Source organism: Poecilia reticulata, linkage group LG9, assembly GCF_000633615.1.
Source record: "Poecilia reticulata strain Guanapo linkage group LG9, Guppy_female_1.0+MT, whole genome shotgun sequence".
NCBI lineage: Eukaryota > Metazoa > Chordata > Actinopteri > Cyprinodontiformes > Poeciliidae > Poecilia > Poecilia reticulata.
In genome coordinates, this window is record NC_024339.1 from 5950766 (window position 1) to 5978712 (window position 27947).

At 41.2% G+C, this 27947-nt stretch overlaps 1 protein-coding gene across 1 annotated transcript; it reads right to left on the bottom strand.

Annotated features, from left to right (window-relative positions):
- Window positions 1–27698, bottom strand: txnrd2.2 (thioredoxin reductase 2, tandem duplicate 2). The gene is made up of 17 exons (XM_008417646.2): window positions 27613–27698; window positions 26209–26274; window positions 26066–26122; window positions 25833–25977; window positions 25329–25403; window positions 23867–23945; window positions 23019–23081; window positions 22321–22391; window positions 18530–18549; window positions 18009–18100; window positions 17734–17908; window positions 11411–11547; window positions 7591–7686; window positions 6957–7049; window positions 4805–4876; window positions 3360–3457; window positions 1–2300 (listed from the first exon to the last, which is right to left on the bottom strand). The coding sequence occupies exons 1-17, from the start codon at window positions 27686–27688 to the stop codon at window positions 2177–2179; spliced, it is 1539 nt and encodes a 512-aa protein (XP_008415868.1). The 5' UTR covers window positions 27689–27698; the 3' UTR covers window positions 1–2176.
- Window positions 27699–27947: the final 249 nt, after the last annotated feature.

Here is a 27947-nt window from a genome sequence, read left to right on the forward strand (position 1 = left end):
ATCTTTCTTAATATTTAATGGGTATGTTTAAAGTACCTTTCACTTTGTCTTCTCTTTACAAATGGTTCTGTTTCATTTTTATCATATGCTCATGTTGGAACAGCAGCACCTTCAGACTTTGAATCATTTCTTTATCATCGACACGATTATCTGAGTGTGTTATCATTTTACATATAAATAACAGATCTCAAAGCATTATTGTAAAATTACATTTCTCGGTTTATTTACAGCTAGTTTGTGGCCAGGTGACATCAGGCCTGCACTCCCCAGGTTCTGGTTTTGAGTGCAGGTCATCATTAGCTGGCCGACCTGAAAGTTGAGCCCTGACCCCCACTCGCACAGCTGAAGCTCTGAGGGCAAGTATTTGACCTCAATATCAATACCAAACAGTGACATATCTCAGTAAAAGTTACAAGAAATAAGTCTTTCTGTGCGTGTTAACGGCTGGATAGAGTGGTAAATAGGAGAGAAGACGGGACCTGGTTAAAGAGGAGGTGAAGGGTAAAAAACAAACAGGTATTACAGTTTGGCAGACAGTCTCAATGACTTCCTTTGCGCTGCCTCGGGCCCACCTTGGCGGCCCCCTGAAGTGGCTCGTTAAGCACAGGAACATAGACTGAGTAACCCAGGGCACAGCTCGGTATTGTGTTGGTTGGTTTGGTCTGCTCCCTCGCTCATGCTGCCCACCCCTCTGTTCATCTCCTCCCCTCCACCCAGGCCCCTGCTGTGCTCTGCTACACCACATGAGCCCTCTGTGCTCCAAGTGATAGAGTCAAGCTGTTCCTGCTGAGCGGAGGTCAGGGTCCTTCAGTCAGCACCTCGGCCCTGAACAGAGCACACAGGAATCCCCCCTCTTTCCCTCCCCAACCGGGGCTGGTACTCAGCTCTCTCTCTCTCTTTCTCTCTCTGTCTCTCTCTCAAACAAACCTGGTAGCTTTCCTGCTCTTTTTTTTTCTCTCCCCCCACCTCCACCATCTCCTGACGGTCTGTCACTCCCTTCATCGGAATCATTAATCAGACGGGGCAGATTAAACTTCAAATAAAAACAAACTCCGATGTACTCGCCGGTTCTTCGATTTCTGCCCCATCGACTTTAACGAAGCCAAGATGCCGGACACAGGCGGCAGGTTGAACGGTCTCTGGCGGACGCGGGGCTCCTTTAATGCTTTATTGATATAAACAAGTCGCCTTATCTTCAGGGGTGATGACTCTCGAGGGCCAACCTGCCATCCGTGTAAATATACAGCCGATAGCCCTTATCAGCTTGGCACCAATAAAGTCAGACTTCTGCAGGCACGCATCTCTAATGGGGATTAAAGGGATTAAATGTGCAACCTGAATGCGTTCGGGTTCATGTTTTATACAGTGACTGCTTCATCCAGTCTTCCACTGTCGGCTCAGAAAGCATTACAGGAAACAGGAGGGCAACAGCGCCGCCTTTGGGTGAGTGTGGGTAGAGCAGCTGAACTAAAATGAACTGGAGCTGTGTTAAGTCTTGGATTTTGCATTTGTGCTGCTTTTTGACAGAACATATTAGTATATTTGTCCATGCCTGTGGATGGAGTCGGGTAAACTCCTCGGTCCAGGCCTCTGCAGGCTGACTGACGGCAGCCCTGCTGACTATTTGTGTCCATGGGAAATGGAGCGGTGTCGCTGCGGCGACGGCCCTGGGGCCATCCATCAGTGTCACGTTTTGGGGGGCTAGGGGGGCCGTATGGTATGTGTCACTTCGAAGACTAATGGACAGGAAGTACAGCCAGAGAAACAACAATATTTGCAGAATGTATATTCAGAAGAAAATTCAGACCCGCTTCTTGTGAATTCTCAGCGAAAATCCTAAATGTGCGTTTCCATCCTGATTGATGAGCCGGGCTATTTAAAAGCAGCTCATTCCACACCAGGGCCCTCTCGCCCTCGCTCTCTTTCTCATTAAATTATGTTCTTTCAAAGCACAAATCTGTGTGTAAGGGTCAATAACAGACCTGGCTAATAAATGGCATTAGCCGACAATGATAATCCGAATCGGTGGTTTGTGACCAGACCTTCCCGTGGAGGAGCTGCAGTGACCAGTCCCGGTAGGTAAAGTGAAACTGGGAAAACCCCTATAAGAGCCCTTCTAATCCCCACTACAGGGGCCCCGTGTGCTCACTGTGTTCAGAAACCGAGGGGCCTAACCTCAGCAGCCGGTGACCGTTGGGTCCAAACCAGAGCGCTTTGTGATGTGGATCTTGACCACCTCCTCAGCGCAGGTGGGGTGGATTCCTACGGTCTGCAGCAGGTGACGATATGTGGCTCCACACCTAAGAGGCAGCACAAAAATACAGTTATTACAAATACAGTTATTAATGCCAGATTTTATTCAGAAATAAAAGCTGATGAAATCTGACAGATCTGAGACATCAAATAGTCTGAAATGCAGAGAAAGGAGCTGGATTCTACATAGGTTTGATTATTCAGATATTTCATTACATTCCATATATTAGTATTGACACCAAAAAATTCAAACTAGGTCAAAGTTTGAAAAAAAAAAAAATCACATCAGAACAAAAGAAAAAAAAAAAAGAATAATTCTCTTCTATATTATTAGAAAAAATGGCTGGTCTGGGATATGACATATTTTCACAAAACAAATCCAGAACCAAATAACTGCCTGACCATCATGTTTCTTTAATAACATTATATCAAATGTTTATAAAGTCACAATGTGTTTTCTCAGGTTATGTTTTTTATTACCAAATAACAGAAAAATAATTATTTAATTAACTTATAAGAAGTTTTATTACTTATTTATTCATAGAATTCTCAAAGTGCTATAAACAATAAAATAGTTGAGAAAAATAAAAACAAAGGTAATAATAAAAGGTCCTTAATAATAGAAACAAAGGACCTTTAAATGCAGCATAAACATTAACATTTAAAACAAGACATCACTTAGAAGGATTTAAAATTATTTAGTTGCTATGTTTATTACCATGGTAATAAAATAATAAATTTTCATGACAAAGTTTTAGATTTAGTCCATAGCTTATTGAAGCTCTTGAATTTAATTTATTTCAGCAATTTTTCTTATAATAATATTCAAGTTATTCCCTGAGGGAAAAAATGTGTAATTTACAAACAAAACAACTTGTAATTAACTCAAATATTCAGAAATTGTGAGTCTATAAATGTAAAAGTTCAGATCCCAACAGTGACTCTGACACCACTTTGTTGAACTGTGTGAAATATTTTTTTCTGTTTGCAAAATAACTCTTCAGTCACCTCCAAACAATACCTCTAATCCCATAAACAAGTCATTTTTTTATGGTCTATAGTTAATATTAAACACAAATGTAAACCCAGGATTATTCTGAACTTACTGCAAACTCATAGAGAATCCCTGAATGACCTCTCCAGCATTTGGACCAGTGAAATGCAGACCCAGAATCTTCTGGTCGCCTCCCCTCTCACATATAACCTGAAGATAAAAGGAGAAACAGCAGGATTAGCCCAATGCTAGCTAATGCAGACACAGTTACTACAAAGAACATTTACACACTTCTACAGACTCGAGATGTCCAAGTTTGTTGGTCGGTTTCCCAATGTTTTGAATAAATAAATTTACGTGTCGACAGATGCAATGAATCTGAACATTTTAATGCATTAATATTACATAACGCAGATTAATCAAACTACTATTTTGACTTAAAAGCCTCTCTCTCCCACGGAGAGTCACCCAGTTCACAGCAGCGTGTTACAGATGCGACACAAAGGCAGCGACAAACGACAGCAAAAGATGAAAGTTTTCCCAGACAGCAACAAAAGTTGAGCAGTTTTAAATTTTCTTGTGCTGCACCACCAGCCACGCGTGGATGTGGATTTTCGAGTTTGCACGTCTATGAGTGCAAACTCGAAAATCCACATCCACAAATTACAGCGGTCGGTTGGCTGGAGAAAGACAAGAGGCTGTCGTCTCATCGCAAAACAAAATGGCTTCCCTTAAACCTTCCTAAATATAAATACCTGGAAAACTGAGAATCTTCAGACACATCTGGTTTGAGATAATCAAACAGTTTTTGAAAACGTGAATAAAGTGACAGTTTTAGATATGGGCTTTATGGGCAGTTGCCCTGGGCGGCATCAGAAAGATGTGGGGCACCCAAAAAATATTGAGTAAAATACATCTCATCTGGTCATCTGAACAAGTTTGGTCGTTCTTGCATGTGTGTTGAGTGAAATAAGTTTCCCTTATTTTTGGATTATGGCTACAAAAAACAAACAGATAATTACTTGCATTTTAACTGGTTGGAGTGAGGCAGGTGGTGATTACACTACTGCATGCATACAGAGTCAGGCATCGTGATTAATTTGATTACGCGTTTTTAATTGATTGACGGCACTAATATAAACACAATCAGCTGAATTAACATTTACACTACATGCTTTTACTGTAGTCAGGCCTTGTTATTCCAGCTGTTAGTCATTCAAAACTAAAGACAGGTAGAAGCGTTCCTCCGCTGTTTTCCTTATGAGTTTAGAAACGAGTACTGTCTCTATCCATCTCCAAACATCGGTTCATGAATAAGTTGCTTTGGCTGAATGGTAACCAAAGTCCGACATGTAATCTGTTTAGTCCAACTCGCTCAATATTAATATATTTAACTGGAGGGATGCAATGTCTGGAAACAGAAACTTTTTTCTCTAAACTCTTATCGTCTTTTTCCATATTTATGCAGAGTTGAAACGATACTTATTTTTATTTTTTTTTTAGACTTAAAGATCATGAATGAACCCTGAGGATGATGGGATGCCCTTCTGGGGTTACCTTTATGTAACACTGGCTGGCATCGCGCTCTGCGACGGTGAATTCTAGTGGCTTGTAGAAGGCGTGGAAAACCTACAGACACAAACATTTCAGTTCACAGAGACTTCATAACATCTAGTCGAGCATCACAGAAAAAGGGTTGGTTAGATTTCAGCTGGTATTGTGTAAACCCATGAGGATGGCTATGACGAATTTGGTGAAATTTCACAAAACCAAAAGCTGACAGTATAAAAAAATAAAAAATAAAAAAAAGCAAGCTTAAAGGGATCATGATAACAACTCAAACAGATTAGCATCCAAATGAAAATGAAGATGTGTTGCCATGGAGGTAAAAAAAAAAAAAAAAAAAGCTGCAAAGCTTCAATTGCCAAAACGTAAACAGCCCACTCTGTGTCAGTCCTCTCTGAGACGTACAGAGTTCGATTCTGCGAGCGAACGTGCCGACACAAGTTGAGAGAGCCGTGCAGCTGTCGGGTGGAGGGGAGGGGGGGTGGGGGGGCTCCTCCTCAGATCTCGGCGCGCCTGTCGTCACCTCACACACACCTCAATCAGACCTCCTGCTAGCCCGTCACTCAAAGGCAGGGGTCCGCGTTTATCGTCAGCCCTCTGCAGGTGTTGCTAGCATCTGGCAGGTAAACTCAAGAGCCGCTTGCTAATGTACTGCGTACTTGTGTGTTCTAGTGTGCGTGTGTGTGTCTATGTGTCAGTGTTTGTAAAGCTGTTGTTGGGGGGCATTGTACTTTCAATGATGACTAAATTAAATACAAATATTTACAAAAACAGACTGGTAAACAGAGGTAAAGCTTCCTGTGGGTTTTTACGCTGGAATCACAGGGTTCTGTTTAGAAGTAGGAGGCCTGAATATCATGTTAATTTGAAGCTTTTTATGATGCATTTGAACTATTTTTCCTCCCAAAGTTGAGTGACTGAAGCCAGTGTTCCAACCCGGTTTTTGTTTTGTGAACATCCACATTTTTCCAGATTCTACATTCCTTTGTGCTGAATTTAAAACCTAAAATGTAAAAGTTCCCCAATGAAGTTATGGCAAATATTTCTACAATGGGCAGGCATAAAGATAAGACCCAAAGTATTCATCTCCTGGTTGAAATAGTCTTAAATTAGCTTTTAATTTTTGCTGACATGTTTTTTCTGATTCTTCTGAAGTTGAAGTGGACCAGCCAGAGATCCAGTGGGAGAATGGGAAGCAAGAAAGAAGGAGAAAATAAAGACAAGGAGAGACGGAGTGGAAAGACACACAGAGAGATGCTGTCTGTCTATAAAAGATTATTTTGATTCTTCCCATAATTTGAAATATTTTCAGCAGTGCCCTCTTGGACCTCATCTGATCCAAACTGTCCAGGTCAGATGACATAAAGTTGGGCTGTACTCTTAGTGGTGACCAAGGTTGAATAAAATGTTAGTTACTGGAACACCAGAGTCACCTGTGTGTGTTAAGCAGTTATAACCTGGAATATAAGGATGGCAACAAAGAAAGACCATGAAACCAATAAATCAACTACTTCAGTGTCAACTGGACGAGGCCGCTGCCAAATGCCCTCTGGAAAACGTCTTAGCATCAGACAAGACAAAGACTGACCTGTCAGTCCATAAAGACAAGACAAATTAGTCCTTCTGTTTTATCTTCTGTGTCTTATATTTTCTAAAGCAGTTTGTGGTTTCTGACCTGTAAAATGTGCCATATAAGTAGAATTTGCTTACTTACTAACTTAACTATGGCACCTTCAACCAAGGTGGTAGCATCATGCTAAGCGCCCATTTTATTGCCAGGAGTGGTTGTGGGAATAATAAAGTTCTGCCTCCAATTGTTTGTGTTTCAATGGTGAAATAATCCAAACCGATTCTGGAGAGGATGAAGCGACATTATGTTTTTTTAACGGAAGTTGATTTCTATTTAAAATGAACGAAACATACTGAAAAGCTGGATCTCACAGCTTGATAAGGGTGTTTAAACACTTAGGAAGGATGTTTATATATATATTTCAGACTATTTAAAATTTTGAGGCTTTTATGTTTTATGCATTGAAGTTTTTTATGGTGTTATTATTAAATAACTCTGGTAAAAAAAAAAAAAAAGTAAAAATCCATTATTCAATGCTCCAGACCAGGGCGGGATGAGAATGACTGATCCCACCTCTATCCCGTCTTTCCCACGTCTCCTCTCGGCCTCCTCCTCTGACAGGCCGACGCAGCCGTACTCCAGAGGGGTGAACACGGTGGTGGCCACCTGTCACACACAAACACAATTGGGAACGTTTACACTTTGCCAAAACGGCCCCGCTCATTTCTTTCGGGAAAATCCCACGCAGAGTCTAATTACAACACTGCCAAAACGTCGCGTGCAGGTGGAGACTGCCCATGTTCATTTCGATAACGACAGAAATGCTCCTTTGCTTAAAATATTTATATGTGAAGATGAATTTTAAGACAAATACTTCAACACACGCAGCTAAAACAAGCCTTTAATCTGTTTTGAACACAGGCGCTGTAATAAAACCTTCACTGCAACTCGCTGACAGACGAGTACGTATACCGAGAACGACGCAGGACGACGTCGTTGTGGAAAATGCTGGTACACTATGCAATGAATCATCCTAAAGAGAGGCTAGCAGTTAGATGGAGGGGAGGCTCAGATGAGAGACCAACCAAATAACAGCCTCACATTAGCAGAAAACGATAAACGTAAAAAGCCACACGCGCTTGAGGTGCGGAGAGATGAAGGCTTTTATTACCGTTAGTGTGTGAGTGTGTGTGTGTGTGTGTCTTACGTTGTCATAGTTCATAAGGTCGGTGCTCTGGCCGGCGAGCCTGTGGGCAAGTAGCTTTCCTGCCTTGATGGCAGTAGGGGTCAGCTCTGGACGACCCTGAAGCAAAGAGAAATGTGAAGTTACTCCAATCCATCTGTTGTTATATATATTAAACTTTTCATTCAGCATATGAATAAAAAGTAACAGCAGACCAATGCATAGTCACAGATGATGGCGGAGAAACGGTTTTCCTGTAAAGTTTTTTCTCCTCACATTTAGAAACGAGTACATGAGGATGATTGACAGCGCTAAGACCCTCCTTCTGGCWCTGATTGGTTGCTTTTGATGCATTTTTTTTTTCAGACGGCAACTCAGGATCGGAGGTGGGGGAAATGGAGCTTTTCACAGATTATCTGCCTCAAACTCTCACGACATAGTGGCAGTTTTAACAAATATGTAAAAATCATATTATTTATAAAAGTTACACACTTCAGTTTTAATAATGCACACATTAGCAAAGGGTACAACTAATATACATCAAAAGTTTTCACAAGCCAACAACTTCATCATCCCAGACTGCATTAACACAACATACCCACAGAAAATGGCTTGTAATACATGTGTGACTATAGAAACTACGGAGTCTCAAAAGGTTCAATTTAGTTTGCCCGTCAGAAATGCAATAACGTTGATTTTGTTAAATTTTAATATCCTCTGTAAGTTTTGTTAAGATTTTCTGGACCATAAGTCTAATCAGTCAAAAAATGTGTCAGGTAGAGGGGAAAAAAAAATCTAACTAAAGAAAATGTATAGGTTTCTTTTTTTTTTCTTAGAAATGACCAACCTGAGTGGGACTTTGTTCATGCTGAGAACATGATCAGGTGACACTTTGTGTTCAGCTGCCTGATTTTAAACTGACTCACAGAATCTGTTGACCTTGGTTTGGAAATCTGCTGGCAGCTTCTGACACTCTGCTGTCAGTGCTCTGATGGCCTTGGTAATGTTTACTCTTTGGTTCATGTCCATCAGTATGAAGGAACATTTAACGCATCAGTCAAAAAACATGTCACAAAGAGAGGAAAATTAATAATAATAAAAGAAACATAAGGAAGGACCAGCCAAACTTTGAAAAAAAAGCGTCTTATAGTGCCAAATGTACAGCACGCCTATGATCGGCAGACAAAGTTGAAACAAAATGGGATAGGGTTTCTGAATTATTCCAGCTGAAGAATCTGAATGCATCTTGTAGTCCAGTGAGTCGGGTTTTTTGTAGAACCAGTTCTTCTTCTGGTTCTACATCCAGACACTGGAATGTCAGTGGAATCTCTGAAAATGATACTGGAATTCTTTCTGCAGAATTTTAAAAAGGCTTTGGTCTGGAATCTCTCCCACATGTTTGCAGAGTTTTCTCCATGGTCTGTGACAAAATCTTCCTTTGACTTTCCTCCTGATTTTTATTATTGGGGTGTCAGAGTAAAGGAGAATGGACATAGACAGCCTCATCTTCAGGTTGGATTTTGAAAAAAATGCTAAATTTTCACGCTACTTCATAATCATTCACCGTTTTTATGTTGCCGTATCAGATAAAAATCCAAGTAAAATGCGCTGAGCTCCGTGGATGATACGTGATAAAATGTGGAAATGTTCCAGGGACATGACACTGTGATCATTAGTAATAAAAAAAAAAAAAATCATACATTTGATGCATAAAACGATGTAAACACAATCTTTTCAGTAACTGCTTATTAATTCAAAGGGGTGAAATTATTTGGAAAATCTTTCCCTGTGTGTGTGTCTTTCTTTATTGTTTTGACTGCTTGCCAGCAGACAAACGCGTAGCCATGGAGACACACATCCAACTGTGGCGTTCAGGAAACAGCAGGGCTGCAGGGCAGTTTTAAAGACACGACTTCAACTTGTTAAATCAGCAACACATCCTGTTATCAGCAAACATCTCCAGCGCCTCCGCACGTACACGGCGGCACGCTGCAGCATTCCAACCGCCGTTTGCAAGCCGGTTAGAATGCGTCACCATATTGCATGGAAGGTAAAAAAAATAAAAAATACTATTCAACCAGTTTTTACCTGAAGAGGGAAAAAAATGCCTTTGCTGTTGGGAAAAAGCTGGAAGACAGATTGGAGAGAAGCTCATCAAAGCTAGCCGTCAATCAAAGCGGCTCAGAGAATGCGTGTGTGTGTGTGCGTGCGTGTGTGTATGTGTGTGTCATGAGACCTGGGAGGCAGGAAGGAAGCTCCCAGTTGGTCGTGGTAGAAAAAACAATGCTGACACGCAGCAGGTTTAACTTGTAATAACACAGTGCCAGCTCCAGAGCTTCTAACATCACATTATTAAAGTTATTCCAGGTGAGAAGAAAAAAAAAGTATTGTGAGTTTCTACACAAGTGATAATGAGCTTTGCTCACCCAGCTTTTACGGTCTTTTGTTATTTTTAACCAAAATTCCTTCTAATTTCATTTTTTTTTCCTTACAGCATGCTAGGATATTGTGAAAATTTGAACACTTAACTGTTTTTAAATCCCAGAAGGAGGTTAAGTGGCTTTTTCCCAGCTAGTTTTGATTGGTAAAACACATCAAGTAAAGCTACCACAGCCGGCCTAAACCATTTTACCTGCATGTTTGTATACAGCAAAATACTCCGCATGTCAGCATGAAGCTGGTAAGAAATGTAGCCAAAACTAAAGGCTTCAACAAACTTTTGAAAAGACGATCAAGTTTTCAGACTGACTGGACACTAAATGCTTTAAGAAGTTAAAAGTCTTCACAGCCTTTTCCTGTTTTCTGACAAGGAAACAGGAAACATCCATGTATTTTACTGCAATGTTTAAGGCTGCGACTACTGATTATTTTAGTAATCTATAATTCAATCGATTATTCTGATGATTAATCAGAGAAAAGAATTGGCACACACTGCAAATTTTTAATTTAGACACTCCAACCTTTTTTTTTATACAATATAAGAAAGACATTAACAATCCAAACATTTAAATTCATTTTTAAATAAGAATGTTAACATTTTATTGCCTAAAACAACAGCACTCCTTTTTGTGAACAGACTGAAAATACTCTCCACTCTTTTTAGACAAACACGTCGGTCAGATGTGTTTAATAATATTTGTCTCCGGACTTCGACTGAATAAAACATTTCAGTAGCTCAAGCTTTATGTTTAGGAGTGTTGTCCTGCTGAAAGGTGAAACTCTGATTTCTGATTGTTTTCCTGCTCCTGTTGAAAGCAAACATCTTCTAAACATGATGCTGCCACCACCATGTTTCCTAGTGGGGACGGTGTGCTCCACTTGAAGTGCCATTTTAGTTTTTCATTTTTACCCGACACAAATTACTCTCCAAGCAGGAAAGAGATTAGTTTTTTCCTTCCAGGTTTGCTGCGTTCCCTACATGGCAAGCTGCCAACGATGCTTCTTCTGTTTGATAAATGGCAGATTTACAGAGTGCATGACTCAGCCATGTTGCCATCACTCACCATGGAGTCCTTTGATTTAATTATTTGAAAATACATTTCCTCTTCCTTCTACTTTCCAATTCAGCCAAACTTCTAGTTGGTCTGTTACGGAAAATGTCCGTAGAATGAAATTGAAGTTTGTGTTTTTAATGTTGCTGCACTAATAACACAGTGAGACACAACAGTTTTAACTATGAGAGCTATTTCCAGTTTTCTGGATGGGTGCGGCATGTCGTGGCATCTTGTTGTGTATTTTTTTCCCCGTCAAAATTAAAAGCAGTAATTATAGCGTGCTCCTTCTCTCCTCATTGTCATCGACATCATGTCTGCTGTCAGGCTGGTGCCTGTCGACGATGGCCTACCTCGCCGATGTCTCCGAAAGCATAGACGTTTGGCACCGAGGTGGATTCGTCTGGGCCAACGACTATTTTCCCCGTCTCTTGGTTGAGATGCACGCCCAGCTTGTCGAGTCCAAGGGTTTTGGTTTCGGGAGCCCTTCCTGAGGAGGAACCAGGAAAAGTGGAAATATGTCAAGAGCAGGAGGAGGAAAGTGTTAAATACAAATTTTTTTCTCAGGCTCATCTTGATTGTGCCCTCAGATTAAAAAGGTTTTATGTCCGTCCGTTAAATCGTTGACCAAACTATTGAACGTGTCGGCGATTGTGCTTGTAGATATGCGACAAGAGAAAGACGTGGACCTGACAAGATATTCCTAACGCTGTGAAACATCACAAGAGATGGTAACGGCGATTAAGCAACATCTGGCCAGCTGAGAAGCAGAAGGAGGGGGAGGGGGGGGCTGGGATCCGAAAGACCCCGCAGACGTCCCAGGGTGCAAATTCTGACACTTTCTGGGCAGATGACTGACGGATGCTGTCGACAGCAGGTCTCCATGGTGATGGAGCTTGGACCATGTGCTCCACCCTCCCGAACACGGCTCCTCACAACCTGTCTGGGCAGCATAATAAACAGCCGGGGCCCGAGGAACCCATGTAGATGCTATCGGACAGCAAAAACAACAAACCCCCGAGACCCCTCTTCCTGGCTGGAGCCGAAGAACAACGTCGACCCCCCACCGCCACCCCCGGTCTTCTCAGTCCTGGGCGGGTGAGGTGGGTGAGGGGAGGGCTTCGGGGAACTGTCTGGTTCTCTACGACGTGTGCGGGTGAATGGGACAGAACACACAGAGAGAGGAGAGAGGGGAAGTCGGCCAGTCAGGACCGATTCCCTAAGGCTGGACTTATAAATATTTTCCTGTCTTGTAAGAATAAAACACTGCAATGAATGGCCTCCTCTCACTGCACTGGTGTTGGTGAACTGATGTGGATTTAATGTTTATAGATCTTTATAAAAAATGTGTTTGTTATGAAAATGCATTTTTCTAAAGCTTTGATGAGCAACGACAAACAATTTAAAAATGTTGTGAGGTGAGATTTTTTTTAGCGCGTCCTCTCCAACAGTGTAGCAGTGTTGCTGCCTGAGTGCTAAGAACTATAACAAGTTTACTTTCACAAGATGAGAAGGGAAAGAATGAGACAGGAGTAGAAAAGAGAAAGAAGGATAAAGAGAATACAAGACAACACTGTAGAAGTTTGCTAATCCTGCAAGAGGGAAAAAAAAACTACAGAAACCACAGCGACAAACAACACAGGAGTGGGCATTTATCATATAGTTTATCATTTATTGTGATAAATTTCTTAAAAGAATTTTGACTCATTATTGTCATGATAAATTCCACTTAATGGAACCCACTAAAATTGTGCGTAGTGTCGGAATTGCTATTTCTCCACAGTTTGTTCAATAAGACATCAATAAATATGTAAAAAAAAAGAAAAGAAAATATGATTAAGTGTAGTTACTGTGTTGAGTTTAGCGATATAAATTTTTTGTGATACTGATTTTCTAAAAAAAAAAAAAAAAAAAAAAAAAAAAAAAATTGCATTACAAACTGATATGGTTTTTAAGAGCTGATTGCTGTGCCATGCAGTCACGGTTACAGTAAATAGTTCTTGTCACTTTTATTGTTATCAGAATAGTACCACAAAATATAGTGATAAAACTTTTCATCCATGTCACCCACCCCGAAAACAACGTTACTGAAAAACACGATACCAATTAATACAGGATGTATTTAGTGGCACCTGCAGCCCCAACGCATCAGTGAAACACCTCAATCCAAACATTTGTGACTGGAGGACCACAGCAGGGACAACTGCAGTAAAAATTCAGTCAAAAGCTGACAATGTAATAACAAGGTCATAACATAGCATTTATTAGGCTGCGTTGCTGTTAAAAATATGCCAGCTGTAAGACTTTGGCGATTAAGGCTTTAACACTTTCAGACAATCCCATTGTTGCGACTCAGATTGTACTTTTATACCTCCGGCCAAGTAAGAGCGAAGTCCCGACTTCAGACTTGGCACGGCTACTGAGGCAGTCACACAAGCGGCCGAGTTGGCCAATCGGAATGAAGCCTGTTGTGACATTAAGAGGAAGCTAAACAGCCACAACAAATGTCTGCGAGAGCTGGAAGCTTATCTGATCAAACTAATGAACACAGACAAAAGGGAGAGCAGCGTGGCGGCAGCTTGTTATTGCTGGGGTGGAACGGATCGCGCGCACCGCCACAAGACGTGATGATGACGACGCGTTTCATTTCAAGCCAAAAAAGATTTTAAGAGGCAAAGTGATAAGAGGCTGCAGAGAAAAAAACTGTAGCATCTATGGATTGTAATTGGGATCAAGGAAAAGGGAGGCATCCTGGAAAGAACCGGGAAAGTAGCGTTGCAGAAAATTCAGTCAGCAGGTAGAAATGAGTCATGAGCCCGCTGGTACAGATAAGAGACGACCACAGCCAGTTGGGTATTGTTGAGGTATAAAACGTTTAAGAGGACAGGAGTATGTGGAATATGGAATATGTGGAAAACCAGCGTGGAAAACCTCAGTGGTTTAGATAAATACGACCAGCTGGGTCAGACTGGACAGAACTTCAGTAGCCAACTGGTTGGTTGTTTGGCGTTTGAGGACGCCTGCTGGTGTCCAGAGAAGATGGCTTCCTCAGATTGTACTTTTGTATATCTGCATATCTGTTCAGAACAGATATGCACTTCATTATGTACACCGATAATGAAGTGTGTCAACAGTGTGTCCATTTAGAACACCACCAATTATGTCATAAGCTATGCTTCAGTGATGCACAGCTGTATGTCTTTCATTGAAAACAAAACTTAATAAATGCTGTTGATACAGTCCAACACAAGGTGCTGAGATTCAGCCCAAACTTTATCAGCACAGTCAGTAAACGTGTGTTGGATTCACTGCCATCGACACAATGTAGCAGCTGCAGTCACCTTACTGTATGAAGACTGATTGCTTTTGAACACGGCTTTGTATAGAGTCTCTGTTGGTTCTTTCTCCACTGTTGGTTGGATCAGAACCAACCATGAATTTTGTTTTGCCCCCGGCCATCATCTGTGCCAGGACATTCTTGCAAACGAAATCATCGATGTGTCAAAAAGACATTTTCTAATGTGTAACTTAAATAAAGCATAAAAACAAGAGTGATGTCCCAGCAGGGTTTTATTGCGTACGGTTACTGTGAGGCGGACTGCGTTCTGGACCGAGTCCCAAGTGGCCATTTGGGAAGCTTTAGGAACTTCTACACAAACCTAATCTTTTTAGGAAGTCGACTCTAGTATAAAACAGAGAGGCAAATACCCTTTCAAAATAAGGAAATGGTGTTTAATGACATCCTTTGGCGGGGTAGAGGCCAGCGGGGGAGGAGACTGAAGTGTCCACCATCGTTACACAGACAGGAAAGCTTGGAAATGTTCTGTTTCCTGCCGTGTTTGTGTGGCCACACCTGGACGAGCGGGGAGCGGCCGCGGGGTCAGGAAGGAGCGGGGGGAAAGGTGGAGGGAGGCGCAGCCATTGAGAAGGATGTGGTAGACAGTGGTGATACTGTCCCCCGCTCCCCTCTGGCCTTTAATGGATCCACAGGGGCCCCGGGACCCCAGTCTGGCTCCTCGATGGAGGCCACAGAGAAGGGAAGTGGCCTTGTGCTCGCAACTCCTGCACATCAAAGACGCGCACGCCGCATTGTTGCCGGTTCTCACCGAGCCGTATGGGAACAAAAACCTCCACTTCACCACTTCATATAGATGTTGCTGAGTCAGAGGTCAGAGGAAGCTGCTGTGACGAAGTCTGTGAGCTTTTAGAACTGTAAAGCGGAACAAAGAAAAAGTACTTTTACGTCCAACAGACAAAACAGAAAAATTTGTCTGTTTGATCGCCTGGAACCTACAAATAGGTTCATGACTATTGAACCTACTGTATGCAAGAAATGCAAAACGGCCTGGTTACTAAGTTAGCTGGTTGTAGCATCAGTGAGGCATTCAGTGACTGCGGGGGCATGTTGGCTGTAACTGGTCTGCTTCGCCCTGAAAAGTCCCATTTCATCTTTCATGGAAGTTGCTGGATTGTAGGCAGTCTTCTGAAAATGTAAGGCAGCGATTCTATTAGTTATTTATATCTCCTAAAGCAGGGCAGTCAAACTTGTTTTCATTTCAGGTCAAATTGTAGCACAATCTACTGATAAAAACAGCCTTAAAAGCTGCTGAAATATTACTCTGTATTCCACTTATCAAAATTAGATCACATTTAACATGATGCAATCTGGGAATATATAAATATGAACTGAACTGATTTGACTGATTAAATAATACTTAAGACACAACTATTATTTTGAAGTTCTAAACTCTAGAGCAGGGGTGTCCAAAGTGTGGAGTAGGGTCATTCTGACCCATAGACTGATTTATTTTTTGCGGCCCCACAAATGTAATTCAAGAAAGATACAAATTTGTCCCGTTCAGCACAGATAGTTGACGGAGATGGAGACATTTAATTTGTAATCAGTGTAAAATAATTACCAACATAATGTTCTTACAATGGAAGATGTTGAGTAAAACACAGTACCCTAAAGAAGTGTTGGTCTTTTTATAACCAAGCCTGTACAACAAATACAGCAAAGTTTATCCAGAGCAAAGCTGACTTTGCTGAACTCAAATGAGCTTTAATTTAATTTATTAAACTTGGTTTAATACAGTAAGTGTAAGTACATTCTAAATGTTGGGTTTCTCTGTGCTGTACGTACTGCAGGCTTATTAAAGAAGCCTGAGCTCAACAAGACCATCAAGCATTCCAGCCCGAACCCAGACAGAATTTCGGTTTCGGGTCGGGCTCGGGCCATAAACCTGAACCGTCTCTTACACCCTGCCTTACACAAATGCTCTAAAATAAAATAAAAGCCTCCCGGTCGAGTTTCGGGAAGTGTTGCTTTTAAACGGGTTCAACACAAACAAGCCTGACAGACGTCGCTTCCACTGTGAATCATTCTGCTGCCTGGAAAAAGGAGAAATGACAGGACAACAGAAAACGGACAGACGAGAAAGAGGAAGACGGCCGCAGGTGACGGCGGGCAGAGGTGGCGCAGGCCCGGCGGGCAGTGACAGATGCGAGGCCGGTTTCCGCGGAGCTGGCACTGGGCAGGAAGGCGCAGAGCGAGAACAAAGAGGGGAACGCAGTGACCCGCGCCTGGGTGCATCCTGCTCCGTCCTGCCCCGCTCCAACCGGGGAGTCCGCAGTGAGCGAGCGACACTTCCGCTGCCCATTCCCATCACTCTGGCTTTATTACTTTGTTTTCACGCTTGATTCGTGCTGTACCCGCTGACACTGCACTTTGTAACGATGACAAAGGAGCTGGTGGAAGGGGACCAGAGTCACACTAATGTTTTATTGTAACATCAGTGGGAAATGATACAACGCGTTGTGAAAGTATCCATGCCCTGTTCATTTTTTCCCACATTTGCACAGATTAAAAACGACAACTTTCGACCTTCCACATTGGATCTTAGTAACCATCGCTTAAAAAGGTAAAGAACCAACTAATACTTTTCAATGTAGATATAAACAGATGTAGCTTCTATCAGTTTCTCATTTTTCACTTAATTTCGGCGACAGAATGACACCAACGTTTTCAGCTCTGTCTTTTAGCTCAAGTTTTCTTGTCATTTGGTTGAAAACATGTGCTCTTCAAACATAATTTTCTAAAAATATCAACATCTCATAAACCAAATAAAGAATGTTTGGCTTTCTTTATTTTAAAGCCAAACATTGAAATAAAATGGAACTTCTTAAAAAATTCCCCACGGTAGATAGATGTCAAAAAGTACTTTTTGTCTTTTTTTTTTAAAAGGTAATGTAACATTTTTGGCTGTAAATAACATATTTAGCTGAACTGAGAGCAGAAATGCCACTATAGCTTACAAAGATTGTAGATTCTTTGCTCCAGTGAAGTACGATGGTGGCAGCATCATGCTGTGGGGATGATTTTCTTAAGCAGCAGATGGTCTCATATCATACTGACACGACATAGTGACAGTTTCAACATATATGTATTTTAAATTTTTTTAAATAAAAGTTACATACTGCAGCTTTGAAGCCGTTATTAATCCTTTCGCTGCAAGGATGTGTAGAAAAAAAAGTCATCTTTAAACTGGTTTGGGATCATCATGCCACAAAGACATGTGTCAACGTTAAGATGAGCAGTTCTTGTGGAAAAGCGAGAAAGGATAGAAACATACAATCACAAACAGATTCAGTAAAAGCCTCCAACAGAAGGACTCACCCACTGCCCACAGCACCGAGTCGTAGGTGTCTTTGTGCTCCCTGCCGCTTTCGGTGTCGCTCCACGTCACCTGGAGGGTTCCCGATGGGAGCCTGTCCACTCTTTGGGGAACGGACCTCCAAACAAACCTGGTCCCATAAGCTTCCATGTAATCCGTCACAAGACCCGCCATTTGCTGCACAAAGTGAAACGGATCGTCTGCTTTTAAACCGGACGGAAAAAATACAAAAACAAAACTGCAGATCTTCAGAACAAGCAGGCTGTGAGAGACGTACCCGATCAAAACCCCGGAGGGCGACGCTACGAACCATCACCGTGGTGTCCAAGCCGATGCCTGTGAGGAAGCCGGCACACTCCAGAGCGACGTCTGGGTTCAGCCAAGTTGAGGATAGCAGTAATTATGTTTTTTTAAAAATAAAATGATCATATTTAAATGTGATGGGTGAGTGACAACATGGTTGCTCTTGTTTCAATTCTCCCGCTCTGACCTGCCTACCAGAAATAAGACCTGTCAGAGGAACGTCTATGTAAGGCTGTGATGAGCTACAGGAGGCCAGTTGAAGAAGGTTACAACCTTTGGTGTTATTTCTTTATAAAGGGAACATTTTCCCTTATGGGGTGTGAAAGATTGTTTTTATGACCAGAAAAAAATGCAATCAGTGCACCCCATCTAAATAACAATGCTTTGTCTACGGCCCTAAGTCGCTAATTCATCAAACTCTGTACAATTTGTCTGTTGACGTCTGGCAGGCCAAGCACAAGAGCTTCTTCCTCCCCCTGGGTAGACGAAGGATACAGCTGGCTCCAACCACGAGTCTGTAACACAAAGACGAAGAAGGTCTCAAAAGAATTACAAACACAACAAGATACATTTCCATTTCTCCTCGGTGCACTTTAGCCACATGAAAACAACAATAACCCCGACTCGCACAGGTCTTCTTCCAGATCCCGGAATTAGAGAGGTGATGAATTACAAAGCTTCCTAACCTCAGAGGCGTGAAGAAAATGGAGGACGGGGAAAAAAGCTAAAGGTTCATGTGTGTGGTCTGGGTGAATCACCGCTGTAATCCGGCAGTAAGATCAGCGACGCTGATCCCCGCAGACGACGTGTGTCATGTTCAGGGCTTAAACCCGCACGTCGGCCCGCTGAGTGAAGTCCGTCACTCAGTTGCTTTCAGCATAGCAAACCAGCCTCCCTGCCCTTCCTCCACCTCCTCGTAAAGCACCGCTTCAATTAGGACACATTGAGAAGTGGCTTAAGAAAAGACGAGGCAGAGAGCTTTACCGTGATCCGAAACTTTCATCACGCAGAAGACGCCTCACTCACCCACACCTTTTCTGGTTCAGTGTGGTTCGTTGTGTTTTATACAGCCGCAAAGCTGCGGCGCACACCCTTAGTGATGGATTTTTATACTTTGCAGGGTGGATGTGTATCTCTTTTGGTTCAGGTGTTTGTCAAAACGTAACGGACAAGATGCAATCAACCCTGGGATTCAAGGATTCTTGTTAACTTATTTTTATTATTCATTTATTTATTTGTCTAAAAGAGAGAACTAAAGTGAGTTCAACGTTGGCCTGAAGTCACCCAAAAACTCCCAGACTGCTCCTCAGTGAGGGAGGTTTGTTCGGATCGGTGCTTCTCAGCCTTGGGCGGCTCTTCAAAAAGCCTCCATCACTGATAAGCACAACATGATATTCTTGTGTATCTGCCTGCGAAGTTAGGAGGCGGACATTGTTGCTGCAGTCTGAGGGCAGAATGAGGTCAACGATTTTTATCCCACAAATGAAAGGCTTTTATTTTTCCTCCTGCTGGTGAGAGATTCAAATAAATGGTGAAATACGCAGATCTCACTCTAAAAACTCAACTAATACCTGTGCTCTCTGTGTGCTGATCTGTGAATAAACACGGATCTTTGTCTTAAAAAGCACATAATAATCAGAAATCAGGGAAGGTATATTTTGCTTTGATTGCCAGGTCAAAGGGAAAAAATGTAGTAAGTGAAAGGTGACTTTTTTTCCCCCTGCTAACTAGTTTAATGGGGAATAAAGTAATTCTTTAAGTAGAAAAAAAGTGGAATGTGTGGCAAGTTATGAAACCATTTCATTTGCCCCAAAGACAAAGTTTCTCCAGCTTGGCTTTTTTTTTTCTTTTTTAGCTCATTTGCTCGGTTATATTGTATTACTCACTTTATATTTGATGAGCATGTGTAGTTTTCTTTCATGCATAAATCTGCTAAAGGTTGGGGTTTGAAACCAAGCCGGTTGGTGTTGGACAGATTAAACACATTTAGTCTTTCAGTTCTTAGTCATTTTTTAACTTTTGTCTCTCCAACCAAATGGGCTGCTTACAGCAGCCTCCTGGTACAACCACTTCCTCCTGGCACACGCTTTGTGTTTTCTCCTGATAGCATGATGAAGGGAGTCAATTCTGGACCTCAGTGCCTGAGGCCAAATCTGTCATTTACCTGTGTGTGTGTGTGTGAACGCTTGAGGGATCATTAGACACCCATCCCTCACCTGTAACCTCACACACCCATCCTGCCTGCAGAAACAACTCCCTGGACCTCACCTGCATAGCTGATGATGGCTTGACAGACCAAAACAGCTTCAGTTTGAGCTTTGCCTCAGAGTTCGAGATCATTTCTGGAAGGATCCGCTGCTGAAACGCCGCCAAGAAGCGCCACTTCTGCCTGCAGGGGGGGCAGAGCGCTGCCCTGACCTCCACGCTTTTACATCAAAGCACTTCCTCTGCTCAAGTGCTCTCAAAAACGTCCTGACTAAGTGAAAGCTGCAGTGATGCTTGGATGTTTAGGAATTCATCGTATTTTAAACACTCAGCCCCTCTTTGGCTCTTCCATGTCTTGTTAGCTTAATTCCGCAAAGTTATGTTGTTTTTTTTAATCGGATTTTTATGTAATCACAAAGTTGTGATTAACCTGTTTGTCGCAAAAAGCAATAAATTAAAAACAAACTAATTTCCATTTGCATGATTTATTATTCCTCTGGACTGAATGACAGAGGTTTTCATTCTGATGTTTTGGTCTCAACTAGATGATTCTGTTTGCCGTCTTCATAATTCATTTTATTTGTCGTTTTGCTTATTTATTGTGGATGTTTAAAATGTTCCAAATGTTAAAGTTTAGAATTTAAAGTTTATTGTTCTTTGAGAATTCAAAGATCTTGCATTATTATGCCATTACCATCATGTTATTTGAAAATGGTCTCAAAACAACAATATTATCATTTATCGCGATAACTTCTGGGACAATTTACTGTCCAGCAGAACTTGTTGTTTTGACAGGCCAACGTAAAGTTGAACTAAAACGAAACGTGGATTTAAAAATATTTCACAAACAAAAATCTGAAAAGTGTTCAGAAATGTAGTATTCCAATTCTTTTTTGTCATCTTCACTCATAATAACTCAATCTAAGTCAGATTAGGTGGAGAGTGAACAGTGAAATTCAAGTCTCGCCACAGATTCTCAGACGTTGACTGAGTTTTTCTGTCACATAAATATGTTCCGATTTCAGCGATGGCTCCATGTTTAGGGTCTTCCTGCCTCCAACTGGTTCTCTTCCAGCTCTACATGTTTAACTCTGGCCAGCTTCTCAGTTTGCCCTGAAGAAATGCATCCCCACAGCATGAGGTTGCCACTACCGTGTTCTCCTGTAGGATTTGTTCACTAATATTCTCTAATGAACCTGTGAGGCCTTCACAGAACAGCTGGATTTATACCGAGACTAAATTACAGCAGCAGATTGTACCACTAAGGTGAGTTGGGAATCAACCGTTACAACAAAAAAAAATTATTAAGGTGCACCAGAGTTCAAAGGGGCAGAATATAAAGCTGTACCCCACCTTTCAAATTCTGATTTGTAAAAACAAAATTGACAAATCAGTTCCCTTCTTCTGCACAATCATTTGCCACTTTATGTTGGTCTATTCCACGAAATCATAATATAATGCATGTGAAAGACGCTGAATGACTAAGAGCATAATTAAATTAGTGAAGATTTTCAATTAAACAAACTAAAGAATAGTTATTTAGCTGCCAAATTTCAAAGAGAAAAAAAAAACAAAAAAACAATCAGAATGTTTTGTGCTTCCTTGTCCTCAGGTGCAGACAAATTAGAAATACAAAGTGCTTAAATAGCAAAATGCTTATTTCCTGTTATCTCTCGTCGCGTCGCAAACAACCTCCGTAGCCCAGGTAACCCGCAGGCACCAGTCGCCGTGCGCGTGACGTGCCAAGAGGAAACGTCAGTGAAGGCCCAATTAACCAGGCGATGACAGCGGCTAAATGGCTGGATTAAAGGGCTTGTTCTGTAAAGGTCAGGATGCACGCAGCTAATCTGAATCATGAGGCGAAGACAGGCTGACAGGAAGGCAGAAAAACAAACTGCGCGTCCCTGATGAATGACGCCGCTGCACAACAGTGGGATGTGCAGCGTCAACTAGCAAAATGGTGCCGAGGGGTAGAAGGGAACGTCGAAAACCTCACGGTCAGATGGTCGGTTTTCTTAAGCACTCCAAAGCCGGGCCGTTAAATTAAGGCTACCTTAGCGGCTTGAGAGAAGCAGGCTTACGTTTTTCCAGGGGACTGCTTCAGCCAGAAGACGTCGTCGCTGGTGATGCCGTGCTCCACAGCTCCAGGGATCTGCAGGGACAAATAAAACTGTCCATAAAACTAATATAAGAGAAAGAACAGAGTTCCCTCCAAAACACGGTTATGGCAGCTTTTATCAGCTCAAACTTAAGGCTTTTTAAGACCATTGTGAATGAAATTTAAGACCTGTATCATGACAAATGTACAAAAGAACTTTTTGATGTTTATATAGTCGTAGTACCAAGGTTCTTTTGTCAGAATGCATGTAACACAGTACGAGTCGGCAACAGAAGTGAGTCAGTGGTGAAGACGAATGTCATCCAGCCAACTGGTAATAAACCTACACTTACCAATGATAGATGAAAAACGCTAGCCAGTTAGCAAAGGTATATTAGCAGCTGGTTAGCGGTAGCCTTGGGAAGCAATAAAAATGTCTGAACTCGACTCAAATGTTGGCTTGATGGAAAAGTAAATAAACAAGAGCTAATAGTCCTGCTGCAGCAAAATGTAAAGCCAGAGATTAACATATTTAAAGCCAACTCACATTTTTTAAAATTTATTTAAGGTCTCTGTTTCAGGTACATAAATTTAAGACTTTCTAAGGATGCACGGAGACCCTGTAAACGTCATGTTTTGGAAAAGTGTCCATCAGGCGACAGGAACAGTTTGTTTATTTACCTGAGTTGGGTACTTTGGTCGTCCACCTGTGGCGATCACAATGTTCTTGGCGGTCAGGACTGTCTGCAGGAAAGGAGAGGGAAATATGAGGTAATAGCTTTTGTTCGTATTCAGAAACAGCAAGGAAACGTCAAATAAAACTGAGCGGTCTCTACGGCGCTGTGTGGGAAGGCGGCGACGGAAAAACTGTGAAACCAGTCAAACAATGCAGACGGGGAGGCAGACGAGCGTCCTGGGATTCTGGTTTATGTTTTATTTCAAAGAAGGATCTGATGAAGAGGAAGAGAGGCTAAAAAGCGGTGAAGGGGGAAAAGTGGCAGAGATTTTTAGTTCCTTAGCTCTGCCGTGAAGCTGTTTATTTCTTTAAAATGAACTTTGGGAATTCAAAAAAAGCAGAGTTTAGTAAAATACACAATTTTAAGTGTATAGAAAGAAAACATTGATCTCAATGTGGCACTGAGAGAGAAATCTGTCACATTAATATCTTCTTGAGCCAATAAAACAAAGACTACACTCAGATGAGAATTCACTCAGGAAGATAGTTTGATGCAACTCATTTATTTTAGTGCTCAGCTTATCGTGGGCTTTAATGTTCCATCACATACTGTGTGAGTTGGTGGGTTTAAAATGCAGGATTGGTGCAGTTCACACATTTTCACTCAGTTTAGGCTTTTAAACCACAGAGCAAACTGGACTCTGAAGAACATGCTGATGGTTTTTTTTTTATCCGAGGAACTGGAGTAATCCATAGAATAATCTATTACTAAAATAATAATTGGTACCATAATTGGTTAGCCTTTCCTGTTTTTATGTGGGAAAACAACAACAACAAAAGAAAAACAGCCCACCTCCTTTCCTGCTTTGCTCAGACCTCTCACTGTGTGTTCGTCCAGCAGACTGCCTTTGAGGTTCAGATATTTGACTTTCCTGCAAAACACACAAAAATATCACTAGTAATTCATTAAACCATGAAGTGAGGCTAACGAGACATGCAAAAAAAAATTTTTTTTAACAAAAAAGTCTCAAAAAGCTGATTCCAAGTAAAGATCTCATTGGACGGAGGAGTTTGCCACCTGCTCGCCCTCCAGCAGCCACTCCATCAACATGTGGCTGCAGCCCCGCAGGTGTGTGTGAAACACACACATGTACGGCCTTGAAGAAGCTCAAGTGATGACAAAAACGGAAGAAAAAGATACAGAATCGCAGTTCCTTGAAAGGAAATCAACAACAAGTGAACACAAAGTTCCTGAGAAGCACGCCGTCCGTGGTGGAGGCATGAAAAGCACGCCGCATTTTGATGAGCGCCGACGTCATCAAAATCATCAATACATGTTGAATATTAATTATGGTTCATAAACAACTCTAAACAGGTGGGTTTTAGTCTTGATTTAAAGTTTGTTCCAGATTTGTGGTGCATAGAAGTTGAATGCTGCTTCTCCGTGTTTGGTTCTGGTTCTGGTATGAAGTGCCAGTCTGGATGACAGACATGCACCAAAAAACAGTAAAAAAAAAATCAGCTGGGAAAAGGAACCGGGCCGTTTCCAGTTTGATCGGAAATCAGTTGGAAACTCAATTTTCTGATCAATGAAAGAACCATCGCTAAGCGCTAACACGTTGTGCTAACCGCACCACCCCTCAGTGTGGACAGTGATACTTGACTGAAGCAGCTATTTTCAGTCTAAGCAGGGTGTTTAAAAAAAAACAAACAAAAAAAACAGCAGCATAAAGAAGATTGACAAAAAGTAACTGAATTTTTGACAAGTCAAGGCATGTCTGTGATTCATCCAGTTCAACATCCAGCTGGATTTATATCAGTGTCATCTATTCTTCTTTAGAGCTGCCAACTTGTGTCCAATCTCAAAGTTTTGGCATCTAAATATCACAAATTCTGTTTTGTTTGTTTTGCTTTTACAAAAACTTCTCTACCAACGTGATGTCACTCACAGGACAAAATAAACATTTTGAACGCAGCTCTTTCATCCAAAATTAGAGAAATGGGAGACTTCTAAAATCTGTACAGGCAGTTCAAAAAACATCAAGTAGTCCTGTGTAATTACAATTTTAGCCTCCTGCATTAAAACTGCAATTAAATACACCTTTCATCTCTAATTTACAGTAGATTGTTTTCCACATTTTGTGACAATAAACCGACTTATTTCATGCCATTTCGTCTCGCACATTAAATATGTTGTCTTATTCTGTGATTAACTCTTTTATTTCGGTTGGTTGACTAATTTAATTCAATTAAGCAATGAAGGAAAAGCCAACGGGTTCATTGGAAAGGAATTTAGAGTCTCTGTTGTCACTTACTTGTCTTGGAGCTGGACTCTGTGGCCCCAGTTTAAAGATCTGACATGATTCTGAACTGCCTCCGCCATGGTGGCCCTGGAAAACAAGAAGACATCACCTTACATCAAACACATCTTCAACTGGACTCGGTCGTTTTCTTGAAAAATTTAAATTATAACAAAACAATGTTATGTTGAATTTCCATTCAACAAAAAAAATTAAATTTCAGATGAAAAGAAGACAAAAAAAATGATAGTAGACTAACATTTTGCTGCAGTGGTGTTTTTCCCCACTTACACCACCAGATGGTGTTATTAGCTAACACAACAGTGAAGGATATTTAACAATCGTGCTCTAACAGACCTGATTCCAGTGAATAAAACACCTTATAGATCGTGAATTATCATGGTAAAAATCTACTAGTTGGACAGAAGTAATGGAAGATTTTTTTAAAGGTTAGTCAAAAAAAAAAAAAAAAAAAAATCACTAAAGACAAATAACACATATTTGCTAGACTCGGCTCACCAGTCATGGCGGAGTGTCTCTGGCATCTGCCAGCCGTACTTCTTCGCATCTTTGACTGCAGTACCAAGGAGAGCGGCCTGATGCATGAGCTTCTTAGGAATGCAGCCAACGTTGACACACGTGCCACCAAGACCCCATTTTGTTCCTGTTTGGAGACGAACTGGCTACATTTTAGAAAACAAACCCTCCATATTGGGGGGAAAGGGGGGTAAATGTTGTAGAATTTATTTCACCTTTAGCAGACGGTTCAACATAATCTAGAACGGCGACTTTCTGTCCCAGCTGTGCCGCTGTAGATTTAAAGATTTAGACAGGAAATGAGATCAGAAATCTGACAAATGATTGAATGCCTCAGAAAATGTGCTCAACAGTTTACCTTCTTTGGAGCAGGCCAGGCCTCCAGAACCTCCACCAATAACCACCAAGTCATAGTCATACCTCCCTGTCAGATGATACTGAATGATTACTACCAGAAGCTGTCGCATAACGGGAACCTTTTTCATATTTTTTCTCATGCTACGTCTGCAAGCATCAATACATTGTAATGGAACTTTATGCCCCAAGTCAGCACAAGTAAAACATGACACGGAGGTGGAAGAAAAATCACATGCGCTTCTTACTTATTACTTCTTTCACAATAGTGGTAAAAAAAAAGTTTGGGAAGTGTGGTGTGTGTGTGTGTGTGTGTGTGTGTGTGTGTGTGTGTGTGTGTGTGTGTGTGTGTGCACTCAGCCACATTTAATTCCTATTTAGTAAACATTACATCAGGTTTCAATCAACATCATATAAAAATGACAACTGCATAGATCAGCTTGTGAATCTTAAGCATCTAACACATTGCGTACAAGGTCTTTATCTAGACATTTGGATAGTGTGTAGCCATTCTTAAAATATAGACAAATCATAATGACATTTACTTCACAATAATATAACTGTTACTGCTATTTATTGTTTAGTTTTATTACTTTGTATTTTGATTACATTTGTTCTTGGTTTACTTTATACTTTGGGGTTATTTACAAGGTTTATTTGTACGTTAATAACTGGTTATTTTTTCTGTTTGTTTTTTTTTTTGTCTGCTTTTTTGTAAGATAAGGAAGGAAAAACTGCGGGGTCATTTTTCTAAAAGAAGCAGATTCCTTTTCTTCAAATTCACAGATGTGCATATACAAAAATAAATGCAACATGAAGGAAATGCAGACAAGTTCTTAAGAGTTTAGAACGAACGATATCACTATTAGATATGACCACAAGCTCAGACACCAAACTTGAATATTTTTTAAATTTTAACAATAAAAAAAATAAGTCTCTGTGGCCAGTCTCTCGGCTGGCCTGGGAACGCCTTGGAATTCCCTCGGAGGAGCTGGAAGAGGTGGCTGGTGAGAGGGAAGTCTGGACCTCCCTTCTGAAGCTGCTGCCCCCGCGACCCGACCCCGGATAAGCGGAAGAGAATGAATGAATGAAAAAAAAAACCTAATCTTGTACGACAATAAAGGTAATGACAATAAATATGCTAATAATACTACTACTGGTTTGCATACAGACAGGCGGTAAAGTAATGTAACGTTTGCACGAATCTAAAGCACTAAGCAGGTTAGTATCTTAGGAAAACTGGGTTTTTAAAACACTATTTTAGAAATATTAAAAAGGTCATAACGTAAAGGCAGCCGAAGTTATATTAAGCTCCCGAAGGATTTTACAATGCAAGAGTCCCTACGTAAACATCGACGGGGTCTAATTAGTCTAAACGAGAGCTTCTATTTAATAGAAGTTTCATTACCTGTAAGGTTTCTGGTGAAAACCTGCAGACATTTCAATCTTTTCCACCGGTGTCTAACTGTGCAGAGGGCAGCCATGATGTTATTATAGAAGGACCCCGGACCGGATATAGGTGTCTACAGAATTGCCTGGAATAAATTACTCTAAGAAAAAAGGTTTAAGATCTTGTTGTGTAACAGTCTCTCAATAATAATAATAATAATAATAATAATAATAATAATAATAATAATAATAATAATAATAAAAATTGCAATAATAAAATTATAATAGTCATTCGCTATTTCTACACAAATGAAAACAATTCCATGTCGCTGTTACAGGTCCATAGGACCTGTC